General features: G+C 46.0%; 1 protein-coding gene across 1 annotated transcript in view; it reads right to left on the reverse strand.

Moving 5' to 3' along the window:
• The window catches only part of MEI1 (meiotic double-stranded break formation protein 1), a 669,052-nt gene that overhangs the window by 208,204 nt on the left and 445,405 nt on the right, over positions 1 to 15,443 (reverse strand). The window contains exons 16-17 of the mRNA XM_030213469.1: positions 14,680 to 14,740; positions 12,165 to 12,259 (exon numbers count right to left, since the gene is read on the reverse strand). Of these exons, the coding sequence (XP_030069329.1) occupies positions 12,165 to 12,259; positions 14,680 to 14,740 (156 nt within the window). The remainder of the gene's footprint in view (positions 1 to 12,164; positions 12,260 to 14,679; positions 14,741 to 15,443) is intronic.

The following is a 15,443-nucleotide window of genomic DNA, read 5'->3' on the forward strand; positions in this document are numbered from 1 at the left end:
CGCAACATCAAAGGTATCGTATACCCCTCTGGCCAGGAATTTTCTGCACGCCTTCAGCTGCCTGACCACCTCCTGAAACGGCTTGGCTTGCTCAGGAGGGAGCTTGTCCACCAAGCCCGCCAACTGTCGCACATTGTTCCGCATATGGATGCTCGTGTACAGCTGGTAGGACTGAATCTTGGCCACGAGCATAGAGGAATGATAGGCCTTCCTCCCAAAGGAGTCTAAGGCTCTAGAGTCTTTGACGGGGGCACCGAAGCATGCTCTCTAGAACTCTTAGCCTTCTTTAGGGCCAGATCCACCATACCAGAGTCGTGAGGCAACTGAGTGCGCATCAGCTCTGGGTCCCCATGGATCCAATACTGGGATTTGATCTTCTTGGGAATGTGGGGATTAGTTAATGGCTTGGTCCAGTTTGCCAGCAATGTCTTTTTTAGGACATGATGCAAGGGTACTGTGGATGCTTCCTTAGGTGGAGAAGGATAGTCCAAGAGCTCAAACATTTCAGCCCTGGGCTCATCCTCCACAACCACCGGGAAGGGGATGGCCGTAGACATCTCCCGGACAAAGGCCGCGAAAGACAGACTCTCAGGAGGAGAAAGCTGCCTTTCAGGGGAGGGAGTGGGGTCAGAAGGAAGGCCATCAGACTCCTCGTCAGAGAAATATCTGATGTCCTCCTCCTCCTCCCACGAGGCCTCACCATCGGTATCAGACACAAGTTCACAAACCTGCGTCTGAAGCCGTGCCCGACTCGACTCCGTGGAAACACGGCCACGGTAGGAGCGTCGAGAGGTGGACTCCCTCGCCAGCACCGGCGAAGCTCCCTCCGCCGACGTCGTCGGGGAGTCTGCCTGGGAGGCGGCCGTAGCCAGTACCACAAGCGGTACCGATACCGGAGACCTCACCTCGGGCAAGGGGCCAGCCGTCGCCTCACTCGACGGTACTGGTGGTGCAAGCACCCCCGGTACCGGAGGAGAAGGGCGCAACAGCTCTCCCAGAATCTCTGGAAGAACGGCCCGGAGACTCTCGTGCAGAGCGGCTGTGGAGAAAGACTGGGAAGCCGATGCAGGCATCGAGGTCAGAGTCTGTGGAGGCGGTTCCGGGCTGTCCAAGGGGCAGCGCATTGACACCTCCTGAACAGAGGGTGAGCGGTCCTCCCGGTGCCGATGCCTACTGGGTGCCGACTGCTTCGGCGACCCAGAGCTCTCGGTACCGAGACGGGAAGAAGACCGGTGACGATGCTTCTTTGACTTCTTCAAGCGAAGCATGTCACTGGAGCTTCCCGGTACCGACGAGGAGGACGTAGAATCCAACCGTCGCTTCCTCGGGGCCGAGGCCGAAGAAGGTCGATCTCGGGGGGGGGGGGGGGGCTGTACCGCAGGAGCCCTCAGGGCAGGGGGAGACCCACCCGAAGGCTCACCGACACCAGCAGTGGAATGGACAGCCCTCCAGACGAAGCACCACCGTCCGACGACATCAGCAATAGCGGAGGTCCTGGTACCACCTTTCGATGTCTCGGTGCCAACGATGCAGGAGGTAGAAGCCTCGATGCAGTCGATGCCGATGCCGAGGTCGAACACTTCGATGCTGTCGACGTTGATGCACTCAATGCCCGTGCTTTTGTCGTCGAAGAGCCCGAGAACAACGCGTTCCACTCGGCCAATCTCGCTACCTGAGTCCTCTTTTTCAAAAGAGCACAAAGACTGCAGGCCTGCGGGCGGTGCCCAGCCCCCAGACACTGAAGACACGAAGCGTGCCTATCAGTGAGCGAGATTACCCGGGCGCACTGGGTGCACTTCTTGAAGCCGCTGGAGAATCAGTATTTCATATTGATTTAATTAGAATGGGCGGAAAAATCACGCCGGCGAAATCAAAACTCGTAATTGCGGTAAGGCACCAAAAAGAGGGGGAGAAAAAAATTTGACCCGAGGCCTCAAAAGGGCCTACCCCGAAAATGAAAAGAAACTTAACGGGGCAAAAACTGGAAATACAGGAAGGGGAAAAGACCGAAAAGGCCTTCTTCTGAAATCCTTTTTCCCTTTTTTTTTTTTTTTTTTACTAGCGAAAAGTCCAAAAAAGACGCGTGAGGTCAACTTAAGGGGCGCGAACGGCGTAACACGACCGTACCGAGCGCGGACAAAAGAAGACTGACAAACACAAGCCGGTTTGGGCGGGAAGACGGCCGCGCATGCGCGGTGCGCATCGGCGCACGAGGACTAGCAAAGGCCTTTGCTAGGAAAGTGTTCCGATTGGAGGGGCTGCCGTGGACGTCACCCATCAGTGAGAACAAGCAGCCTGCTTGTCCTCGGAGAATTAGAATTCAATTCTGCATTGAACTGCTAGACAAATGGATTTATTTACATAAATTAAAACTTAACACCAAAAAAAAATCTAAATTTCTATTATTTAACAATAAACCTGAATATATCCTTCAGTCTATTACTATCAACCATTCTGAATATAAGATTTCTTCAGCTGCTAAGGTATTAGATATCCAAGTTGATAACACTTTCTCTATGGAACTACAGGTTAATAAACTAGTTTAAAGATGCCTTTTCCTAATGATAAAGTTGTGTACTATTTTGGAATCTATACAATGCTGTGATTGTTTCTTTCTTTCCCCACACGCTTGGAATAATCTCCCCCTTTTTCTACGTAATACCACTTCTTTTAAGAAATTTAAGACTGAGTTAAAAACCTGACTTTTCGAGCAGGCATTCGGTGAGTATATCTGACTGTAAACACCATAAACAACCCTGACCTTTATTGCTCTCTTTGTGATTTTGATTAAAATACCTCCCCACCCTTACCCATCATATCCTTGTTTCCCCCACTCTTCATTTATGAATCTTAGTGATTGTTCTGCTTTCCTATCTTACAATGGAGTTCCTTTTCTTACCTAATTGTTGTTTTAGCCCGTACACCGCTCTGCACTGCTAGTCAGCTAGAGCAGTATAGAAAGTTTTGGAAATAAGTAAAATAAATAAATTTGAGCATCATGTACATGCATTATTGCTGTTATACTTGGATTACTGCAGCTTAGTATACATAGAGGGGAATAATCGAACGTCGCCGGCGAAATAGGTCGCCGGCGATCTATTTTGGTGGCGGCGCAACAGCTGGCCGGAAACGTATTTTCAAAAAAGATGGCCGGCCATCTTTTTTTTCGATAATACGGTGTGGGCCGGCGAAATGCCTTGGATTTCACCGGGTTTGAGATCGCCACTCTTGTTTTTCCGCGATAATGGAAAAAACTGCCGGCGATCTCAAACCCGGCGAAATCCAAGGCATTTGGCCGTGGGAGGAGTCAGCATTTGTAGTGCAATGGTCCCCCTCACATGCCAGGACACCAACCGGGCACCCTAGGGGGCACTTCAAACATCTTTTATAAACAACCAAATTAGCTTCCAGGTGCATAGCACCCTTCCCTTGTGTGCTGAGTCCCCTAAATCCCCTCCAAAACCCACTGCTCACAAGTGTGCACCATTACCCTAGCCCTAAGGGCTGAAGGGGGGCACCTACATGTGGGTACAGTGGGTTTTGGGGGGTTTGGAAGGGCTCAACATTACCCACCACAAGTGAAACAGGTGGGGGGGGGGGGGGGGCGATGGGCCTGGCTCTGCCTTTCTGCAGTCCACTGCAACCAACAACAACTGTTCCAGGGACCTGCATACTGCTGTCAGGGTGCTGGGTATGCCATTTGGGGCTGGCATACAGGCTGGCAAAAAAGGTTTGTATTTTAATAATTTTAGTGTGGGAGGGGGTTGGCGACCACTGGGGGAGTAAGGGGAGGTCATCCCCCATTCTCTCCGGTGGTCATCTGGTCAGTTGGGGCACCTTTTTGAGGCTTGGTCGTGAAAATAAAAGGACCAAGTAAACCCGGCGAAATACTGCTTATCGCCGGGATTTATTTTTCCATTATCCGCGAAAACCGGCCATCTGGTAGCCACGCCCAAGCCTGCCCATGTCCCGCCTTCGCTTCGCCGCCAACACGCCCCTTTGAACTTTCACCGGCGCGGCGAAGGGAAAGCGGCGAAGCTATCACAAATGTAGCTTTCAATTATACGCTTTTCGCCGCTTTTGCGAAATCGCCGGCCATATCCCGATTTGTGTCGGGAAATAGCCGGCGATTACTTTCGATTATAAGCTGGATAGGTTGCATGAAAGGGGCTTTGAGAAACTTCAGACTGTGCAAAACATGGCGGTAAGGCTAATCTTGGCCTTTCTAAATATGATAGTGTCTCCCATTATTATACCAGACTTCATTGGTTACCAGTTGAAGCCAGAATTATCTTTAAACTGGAATGTTTTCTCTTTAAAACCTCTGGCTCCTAGTTGTTTTCTTGGTCATTTTCAGCTTGCAACCTCCTTAAAATTGCAGCACTATGATAATGCTAATTATTTTAGATTTCCATCTATTAAGGGTAAGAAGAGACTACTAGCTTTTGAGAAGACGCTTCCCGTTTAAACTGCTAGATTATGGAAAGATATTGCAGGACTATTTTCTATCTTCCCTATTATCTTTTATTTAGAAAGAAAGTTAAAACTTTTCTAAGAAATTTGTACTTTAAATTTGTTACCACTATCAGTCTTGTAACCTTTCGTTGTGAAACTTTTTTTTTTATATTAAATTACTTTTTTGAAAAATAATAACGATTTTTTTAAGGACTTATCTGTTTGCTAGCCCTCGCGTGCACATGCGCGAACCGCGCATGCACGACCGTCTTCCCGCTCATAGCGTGAACGTGCTCCTCAGTCCAGTAGAAAGCAAAAGACAAGGGAAGACACAACTCCAAAGGGGAGGAGGGCGGGTTTGTGAGAACAATCAGCCTGCTGTCCTTGGAGAATACCTGCTACAGGTAAGTAACTTCGCTTTCTCCGAGGACAAGCAGGCTGCTTGTTCTCACGATTGGGGTATCCCTAGCACCCAGGCTCACTCAAAACAACAAACAGTGGTCAATTGGGCCTCGCAACGGCAAGGACATAACTGAGATTGACCTAAATAGAACCAACTAACTGAGAGTGCAGCCTGGAACAGAATAAAACTGGGCCTAGGGGGGTGGAGTTGGATCCTAAACCCCGAACAGATTCTGCAGCACCGACTGCCCAAACCGACTGCCCAAGACCGGCCAGACTGTAGTTTAAGCCTGCCAGATACGTGGCTTGGAGAAACATGCCGTGCTGGTGAGCCCAAAGCCACATCCTGACGGCTTCCTAACACAGGGAGCGAGATCCGGTGCCCCCCTGCTTTTTGATGTAGTACATAGCCACCTGATTGTCTGTCTGAATTTGAATAATTTGATGAGACAGCCGATCTCTGAAAGCCTTTAGCACGTTCCAGACCGCTCGCAACTCCAGGAGATTGATCTGAAAACCTGTTTCCTGGAGGGACCAACTTCCTTGAGTGTGAAGCCCATCGACATGAGCTCCCTACCCCAGGAGAGACGCATCCGTCATCAGCACTTTTTGTGGCTGAGGAATTTGAAAGGGACGTCCCAGGGTCAAATTGGAGCGCTATGTCCACCAATGTAGGGAGGTGAGAAAACTCGTGGACAGTTGAATCACGTCCTCTACATTCCCCACAGCTTGAAACCACTGGGAAGCTAGGGTCCATTGAGCTGATCGCATGTGAAGATGGGCCATGGGTGTCACATGAACTGTGGAGGCCATAAGGCCTAGAAGTCTCAACATCTGCCAAGCTATGATCTGCAGAGACGCTATGGCCATGGAAACAAGGGACAAAAGGTTGTCTAGCCTCGCCTCGGGAAGATAGGCATGGGCCGTCTGGGAATCCAGCAGAGCTCCTATAAATTCTTGCTTTTGAACTGGAAGAAGGTGGGACTTCGGGTAATTTATCACAAACCTGAGTAGCTCCAGCAGTTGAATAGGTATCTGCATGGACTGCAGAGCTCCTGCCTCCAAGGTGCTCTTCACCAGCCAATCGTAGAGATAAGGGAACACATGCACTCCTAGTCTGCGTAGCGATGCTGCAACCACCGCTAGGCATTTGGTAAACACCCTGGGCGCAGACGCGAGACCAAAGGGCAGCACACAGTACTGAAAATGCTGTGTTCCCAGACGGAATCGAAGATACTTCTGAGCGGGAAGTATCGGGATGTGAGTATAAGCATCCTTTAAGTCCAGAGAGCATAGCCAATCGTTTTCCTGAATCATGGGAAGAAGGGTGCCCTGGGACAGCATCCTGAACTTTTCTCGGACCATGAATTTGTACAGGGCCCTTAGGTCTAGGATGGGATGCATCCCCCCTGTTTTCTTTTGCACAAGAAAGTATCTGGAATAGAATCCCAGCCCTTCTTGCCCTGGTGGAACAGGCTCAACTGCATTAGCGCTGAGCAGGGCGGAGAGTTCCTCTGCAAGTACCTGTCTGTGCTGGAAGCTGAAAGACTGAGCTCCCGGTGGGCAATTTGGAGGTCTGGATATCAAATTGAGAGAGTACCCTAACCAGACTATTTGAAGAACCCACCAGTCAGAGGTTATGAGAGGCCACCTTTGGTGAAAAAATTTTAACCTCGCCCCGACCGGTAGATCGTCCGGCACAGGTACATTTATGGCAGCTATGCTCAGCTGGAGCCAGTCAAAAGCCCATCCCTTGTTTTTGCTGGGGACCTGCAGGGGCCTGCCTGGGCGCACACTGTTGACGTGAACGAGCACACTGAGGCTGAGCCTGAGAAGACTGTAGGGAAGGTGGATTGTACCTATGCTTATTGTAAGCATAGGGAGCAGTCCTCTTTCCCTGGAAAAAACGTCTACCTGTTGAGGTAGATGCTGAAGGCGCCTGGTGGAAGAGTTTGTCGAGAGCGGTTTCCCGCTAGTGGAGCTGCTCTACCACATGCTCAACTTTCTCGCCAAAAATATTATTCCCCCAGCAAGGAACACCCACAAGCCGCTGCTGGGTTCGACTATCCAGGTCAGAGGCACGTAGCCATGAGAGTCTGTGCATCACTATACTTTGAGCAGCGGATCTGGATGCAACATCAAAAGTGTAAGCACCCCTGGACAGGAATTTGCGACACGCCTTCAGCTGCCTGACCACCTCCTGAAAAGGCCTGCCGTGCTCCGGAGGGAGCTTGTCCACCAAGTCCGCCAGTTGCTTAACATTGTTCCGCATATGGATCCTCGTGTAGAGCTGGTATGATTGGATTTTGGACACAAGCATAGAGGACTGATAGGCCTTCCTCCCAAAAGAGTCCACAGTCCTGGACTCTCGCCCCGGGGGCGCCGAGGCAAAATCACTAGTACTCCTGGCTCTCTTGAGAGCGGAATCCACAACCATAGAGTCGTGAGGTAACTGGGACCTCATCAACTCAGGTTCCCCGTGAATCTGATATTGGGACTCAGCTTTCTTGGGAATAGTGGGATTACTGAGTGGTTTTGTCCAGTTCCTAAGCAATGTCTCTTTAAGGACATTATGCAAAGGGGCAGTGGACGACTCCTTAGTTGGTGAAGGATAGTCAAGGACCTCGAGCATCTCAGTCCTGAGCTCATCCTCAGTTACCACCGGGAAGGGAATGCCCACAGACATTTCTCGGACAAATGACGAGAAGGTGAGACTCTCTGGTGGAGAAAGCTTCCTCTCAGGTGAAGGAGTAGGATCAGAAGGAAGACCACAAGACTCCTCGGAAGAAAAATACCTGGGGTCGTGCCCTTCATCCCATGAGGCATCTTCCTCGGTATCGGACAAGAGCTCTCGAACTGCAGTCCGAAACTGGGCCCGTCTCGATGCCGAGGAACGCTGTCCTTCATTGCGATGCCAAGAAGTCGACTCTCATGCCGGCAGCGATGAAGCTCCCTCCAACGATGTCGACGGGGAGTCGACCTGGGTGGCAGCCAAGGCCGATGCCGCAAGCGGTACCGGCGTCGGAGAGCCAGCTGCCACTTCCATTGAAGGTACCAAAGGCGCAAGCACCCCCGCTACCGAGACAGACTGATGCAGCAGCCCTTCCAGGAGGCCTGGAAGAAGGGCTCAGATGCGCTCGTCTAGAGCCGCTGTCGAGGAAGGCTGTGGGGCCGGTGCAGAAGTTGGCGTCAGAATCTGTGGAGGCCTGGGAGGCGGTACCGGGCTGTTCGAAGATTGACGCACCGACACCTCTTGTATGGAGGGTGAGCGCTCCTCCCGGCGTTGACGCTTCTCGGGTGCCGAATCCTTCGACGCCCTGGAGCTCCCGGTACCGTGTCTCGGAGACCGATGACGATGCTTCTTCGCCTTCGCTCGAAGCACGTCACTGGCACTGCTCAGTACCGATGAGGAGGACGTGGAATCCACAGTCCTCCTCGGGGTCGGATCCGACAGCGGTCGGTCCCGATGGGCCTTCCCAGTAGGAGCCTTCGAGACAGGTGGAGACCCGCTCGACAGCTCACTACTCCCAGCTAGAGGTGAAGTCTGGACAGCCATTACCTTGTCTCCCGATGTCGATGCCATCTCCGGTGCCGATGTCGACGCCGCCAACCGCGGTACCAATGTTGACATCGAGGAATCAGTCGGAGTTCCGAAAAGACGGTCCCGAAGAGCTCTTCTCGACACCTGTGTCCGCTTTTTCAAGCTCAGACACAACTTACAGGCATCTGGGCGATGGTCGGGCCCAAGGCACTGGATGCACCACACGTGCGGGTCAGTACCAGAGATTGACCACTGGCACCGAGCACACTTTTTAAAGCTGTTGGGAGGCTTCGATGACATGAGCGGAAAAATCGTGGCGGCGAAATCAAAAGGCTCGATTGTGCCAACAGAGGGGCACAAAAATGGGAACTGCGTACGCTCGGCCTAATAAGGCCGCCTCGGAAGCGTAAGGAAACTTAAAAAAGGGAAAAAAAAACAAGAAAATAAGGATTTTATTTTTAACTGGAAAAGAAAGACAATGGGCAATGAAAAACAAAAAGAAAGAGCAAAGTAACAGTGCTAAAGACGCTGAAGTCTTTCTCTGGGCCTGAGGGAAAGAGACTGACACGCAGCCACTCTCCACCGCGGAAAAAGAAAAACTGAGGCAGGAACGGATGGCTGCGCATGCGCAGTGCGTCTGTCCCGTGCTCCGGAAGTCGTCATAAAGTTTGTTGGATTTTTGCTGGAAAAATCTCCGTTCCTGGGCCGCCGTGGACGCCGACCCATCAATGAGAACAAGCAGCCTGCTTGTCCTCAGGGAATAAATAAATACTCTGCAGAGAGAAATACTTCAGTCCTATTTTACCCTGTTCTAGTCGTGTACAGCTGAGTTACCTCAGACTAAGTATTCTCTCAGAGGTAGAATCTGTACTGAGACTGGTGCTATTTAACATATTTATAAATGATCTGGAAATGTGAAGAATGAGTGAGGTGATTAAATTTGCAGATAACACAAAACTATTCAAAGTTGTTACACATGCAGACTGGGTATACAAATGGCAGATGAAATGTAATGTGGGCAAGTGTAAAGTGATGCACATTGGGAAGAATAAATCAAATCATAGTTACTTGATGCTAGACTCCACTTTAAAAGTCATCACCCAAGAAAAACATCTAAGGGCCATTGAGGGGCATTTTCGAAAGAAACATCTAAATCAAAATTTGGACGTTTTACAAAGACGTCAAAATTCTGAACAGGAAAGAAGGTTATTTTCAAAAAAGATGGACGTCTATCTTTTGTGTTCGAAAATACTATGGATGTCCTGTGATTTGGACGTCCTTTTTTTGGGTCCATATTCAAACAAAAGACATCCAAATGCAAGCTATCTAAAAGAGAGGGTGAGTGGCTTAATGGTTAGTGCAGTGGGCTATGAACCTGGCAACATGGGTTCAATTCCACCTACTGCTCCTTGTGACTTTGGGCAAGTCAAATGCACAAGGGGCATTTTTGGATATGACATCTAAGTCTGAATTTGGATACTTTTTGTAAAATGTCCAAAATCAGACCAGGAAAGGTCATTTTCTACAAAAAAAAAAAAGTCTCTTTTCCTTTTGAAAATGCTGTTTGGAAAAATGCTTTGTGATTTGGGGTAGTAAAGGAAGGTGATCCCCAAGTCCCTCCCGTGGTCATCTGGTCATTTGGGGCACCACTTGTGTAGAGTAGAGGAGTAGCCTAGTGGTTAGTACAGCAGACTTCAATCCTGGGGGAGTGGGTGCAATTCCCCCCTGTAGCTATTTGGTATAAAAACAGGTCTAGCTCAATTCTGTTTTGTTCCATTATGGCTGAAAGACATCCAAGTCTTAGGAACGCCCAAGTCCCGCCTTGAACACACCCATGGCATGCCCCCTTGAGATTTGGACGTCCTTCTGACAGACTTCAGAGAAAGACATCCAAAAAGAGGTTTTGATAATACTGATTTGGACATTTCTGTGAGATAGACATCCAAATGCTGACATGTCACTTTTTAGACATCTATCTCTTTTGAAAATGAGCCTGATTGTAGACAATCCAGCAGCCAAAAAAGCAAACAGAATGCCATATCTCATAAAGTATATAGTGGAATTAGAAAAGGGTCAAAGAAGGGCGACCAAAATGTTTAAAGGGATGGAACTCTGCTCATACAAGCATAGGCTTAAAAGGTTGCTGCTCTTCAGCTTGCAGATGAGATGGCTGAGGAGGCATATGATGGAGGTCTACAAAATCCTGAGTAGAGTAGAAAGGGCAAACATAAATCAATTGTTTATTCTTTCAAAATGTACAAAGACTACAGAACACTCCATGAAGTTACATGGTAATACTTTTAAATCAACAGAAGAAAATATTTTTTTCACTCAATGTTTAGTTAAGCTCTGGAACTCATTGCCAGAGGATGTGGTAACAGCAGTTAGCATACCTGGGTTCACAAAAGGTTTGGACAGGTTCCTGGAGGAAAAGTCCATATTCTGCTACTAAAATATACATGAGAAAAGTCATTACTTATCCCTGGGATTGGTAGAGTTGAATCTTGCTATTCTTTGTGATTTTGACAGGTACTTGTGACCTGAATTGGCACTGTTTGAAGTGTAATGGTATCAGTTTATTATATTTTGCTGGATTATATATACACCAATATATTTGTGCAGCTTTTATATATTTGACACTGCAGCAGAGAGAATAGTTTCATTTCAAGCCCCTCTCTCCCCATCCCTTTTTCTGGGAACTTCTGATAGCAGGGATAGTTAAGTACAAACACTTAACAAACACAAAAGAGCTTCCTCTGCCCTCCCACCTAACAAAAGATTGACTAAGGTGGACACCTGAATACCCCATTGAAAACAAAAGAACTCAGAGGAAGCATAAACAGGACATTTGCTTGTCAAAGGTATACCTGCCCCTCCCATCAGCTTCCAGACATGTGCAGAAAGGAAGGACTTGTAATGTGTATCTGCCCCAGAGACTGAACAGGACATCAAAAGACCATTTGCCAGACAGCAAGTCTCGTGATGTCATAAGACATGAGACCAGGACTCAGGGGTCGTGTGCAAACATGAGACCAGGACTCAGGGGTTGTGTGCAAAAAACCAGGAAGCCAGCAAAGATCCACATGGCATATCCTCCTGCAGCTTGCAAGGTATAAAAGCAAAAGCTGTTTCCCCAAGACTCAGATTCTCTTCACTGCAAACAACTCAGATTCTCTTCAGCTGCAAGCAACTCAGATTCACTCACTGCAGAAGCCCTGATGCCTTGCTCCTCAACATGTGCTCATCAATCAGCTGGACCACAGCATGCTTGTAACAAGGACTTGTAAATTAACCTACCTGCTACTTTGTTCTATTTTATGCACAGATTATCTGTTCTAAGATCCTTTTAAAACCTACCTCTCGTGTGCAATTGTATATTAAATCAACCTTTTTTGAAGCTAAAAATACGGTCTCCTTGTGTTCTGAGTATATATATATACTTAATTTATTTAATTTATTGCAATTATCACCTTTGGTGATTGGTGGAGAAATTAATATCCTAAAACTTATAAATACAGCGCCTGCTCTTAAATTATAAACAGTGGCGAGTTGCTCTAGAGCTATTTTCCCCAAAATAAATCATTTCTTGTAACAGAAGGAGTATACTGGGCTAGATGGACTATGGGTCTGATGCAGTATAGCTATTCTTATGATCTTATGAGAAGATGATGTAATAAATAATTAAAGTAAAACTTTTTTATAGGACTGTAAATCATTTAAAAATAACCACTATACTGAGGATCAGTTGTTTCCATGTGGCACATACCTTGATGGGATTTTCCAGTCCTTGCCAGTTTCAACCAAAGTTCAAAACATAAGTTGGACAAGAAACCAGAACAGGCTGTGTTTAACTGCAAGTTACTTGAAGAAGAATGAAACGACAAATTAGAAAGAAGAAAACTAGATTCCTATATTTAATATATTACCAGTTTCAAAAATATCTTCTACTTGGTTTTCTTATTAAAGCAGTGATTCAAATGAGTTAACAAGCAACAAAGGTTAATTGGTCCCCCATGATAAACAGTACTTTATAGGAGGAAATAGCATTTTCTTTCTCCAAAGCTATCCTTTACCACAGCTGTACAGTGTGTAGACACTACCACAAGTGTGGCAGCCATCTACTCTCTCTCCCAGAGTTCAAGCACAGTATTCCCAAAAGAGCACTCATACCCTGCCAGCCCTATTTAACCATGGACTTGAACACAATTTCAATTTATTTCAGTTTAATTACTAGCCTCTCCAAAGGCTCAAAGTGATAAGCATTATAACATAAACAATACATTTCATCAAAATACAATAAGTAAACATATTAGATGCCATATAAAATATATATTTAAACAATTTCAATTAAAAGCAAATGTTTTGTGAAATAATACATGATTTGAAACATTTATGAAATCTATGAAAATCCCCTTCAAAACAAAGTTCCTTTGGCAGCGCATTCCAAAAAGCAGGGGCCACAAAAGAATAGGCTTGGAAAGTGATTTTATGCTTTGTATTCCTCTAGCTAAAATTTTGCAAATTGGTTCAAACCTGTTCCAAACACAAATCTCCCATGCAACTTTAAGGGTAAAAAGGTTCTGTCAGATTTGAACTGACAGACTGCTGGGCAAAAGAAGCGCAGCTTCCTGAGCCTCTGTATGACACTGATAAACTGGCCTAAGAAAGAGTAGAAACATGGTAGTAAACCTGCTGCAAGAATCAGTGGCAAGGGGGTTCTTGAAAAGGGATCTCTGGTACCACATTGTTCTTTGACACTTGAGAGCTGCTTAGTTCTGCTATGTGGAACGTGGATGAGAAAACAAACAAAGTTACCTACCTGTATCAGAAGTTCTCAAGGAGAGAAGGATACAGGTCCTCACAGAAGGATGATGCCATCCAACAAAGCCTGTGCGGAGAAGCTTCTGCAGCTTAGATTACACAAGACACCACTGAGAAGCAACACCGTGCATAGATGCATTTTCCTGACTGTTGTTGTCATGCGGGACTCTCTCAGTCTCTATGACAGCTTAGAGTAGAAGATAACTCCCAGGCAATGTGGATTGATATTTGAGGGTTTGTATCCTGCTGTCCACAGAAAACATCTGTTACAGATTAAGTAACTTGGTTATTTCCAGTGATAAGCAGGATATCAAGTCATCATAGATGGGACTCCCTTCTTATAGGCCACCTTCAACAGAAAATGGGAAAAAAGCACAAGAAAGGCACTTTTTAAAGGAGAAACAAAAAATGCTTTTGTTGGTATCAAGCCATTTTAATTTTTATTGTTGTTTTTGGAAGACAGCCTGGAAATGAAGGGAAATAAAAACCATGATTCTAGGGGGATGGAGTTAGACCCTTTTCCCCAAAGTGATTTTGGAAGACTGACTTGCCCAATCTATGGTTGCATCGGGAATTGATTTTCAAATAATATGTAAATGTGTCAACTGATGTCAGCGTAAAAGTGAAGGGTAAAGGGTAATGAATTTGATATAAAAGCTTTCTGTGGTACAACCAAAGTGGTTTATATAATATATACTGGTACTGTCTCTGTCCTTAGTGGGCTCACAATCTAAGTTTTGTACCTGAAGTCCATGTCTCAGCCCTGCAAATCTCCTGCACAGAGATCGACCTCAAATAGGCTGATGCAGCAATGGCTCAGACCTTAACAGCTTTGGAATGACCTTCAAGGGCCAGCCCTACTAGGACATAAGTGAAGAAGATACAGTCTGCTAGCCAACTGGATAGAGCCCACAGCATGTACTACTGCCTCTCAAGAACAGTATATTCAGCTTATGTTGGGCCTGGGACCTAGAGATAAAGTTATGTCTTTCTGCCATGGTCTGAGATACCAAAGTAAAGTATTACAGCCTATCTAACTTTTGATATGCTGCTTCAGACCTATTGTTTGATAAATATTAAGGGGTATCATTTTAATTCTGTTTCTTATATATTGTGTATGTTGTACTTCCTGTTGAGATCATTGTAGTTCATTCTTGGTTGGGTCTGAGGACCCAGCCCCATAGTGGCTGGGAAAGTGAAAATATTAGTCAGTACAAGTCAAGAAAAGAGAACTAGCTGAGAAATGGATCAGTAAGATTTTAAAAAAAGGCTTTAGAAGAATAAAAGCAAAAATAACAAAAGGAAGCTAGAAAAATCAACTCTGTGGTTAGCTTTTGTCAAAAACAGCAGTATGACAAAGAGATAAACCACAGACAGGGAGTATGACCAAGAAACAATTAAAAAAAAAAAAAAACAACTTAGGAAAAGTTCAATTAGTGTTTAATATGAGAATCTCATACCTTTGTCCAGCACAGAACAAGACCTTCATCTCTAGTGTCAGTCTGATAAACGAGGCAGATGCTGTCAATTCAAGGTAGATTATGATTTACTTTGAAATTAAAATATGTATTTTCCTCACATATCCTTCTATAGATTTCCTGATAAGTTATCTGTGATATCTGTCTATTTTGTGTATATGGTTTCAATAAAACAGTTTGAACATACTATATTCTATGGATGCAGCAAAATTCTCAAAAAGCTTTCTCTTCAGACCACCTGGTGACTTCTCAGAATATCTTGCTCACTGCCATTCTGCACCTTATTTTATATTTTCTACAGATCCATTGTGGATTCTTGGAATTTCCTCCTGCTAGGTCTGCTAGGCAAAGAGATTGCAAAAGACTGCTTATCTAAAGATTTTCATTTACTGCCAAACATTTTAAGTCTCCCATCTTATTTTTGAAACATCTGGCATTCATATAAAATTTATTTATGTTAATCACCTGTGCAGCAATTGATGGGAGTAATTTGGAATCATTTATCATTTAAATATTCCTGGCCTACATCAGCATTTATTGCAACCTCTCTATCAGGATATTCAATCTTCTGCATTTTGCCAGTATCTCTTGGATTCTTTACTCCAAACCATGAACTCCTAAGGGACTGACAGCTTTCCCCTCAAGTATTCTGAAAAGGTCAGCAAGTAGCAGCAAAATGTACTGACATAGTGAAGCCAATATTCATAACCAATTATGTGGTTGGTGGTGACACTAAGCACATAAGT

This window comes from Microcaecilia unicolor, chromosome 1, assembly GCF_901765095.1.
Source record: "Microcaecilia unicolor chromosome 1, aMicUni1.1, whole genome shotgun sequence".
NCBI classification, from domain to species: domain Eukaryota; kingdom Metazoa; phylum Chordata; class Amphibia; order Gymnophiona; family Siphonopidae; genus Microcaecilia; species Microcaecilia unicolor.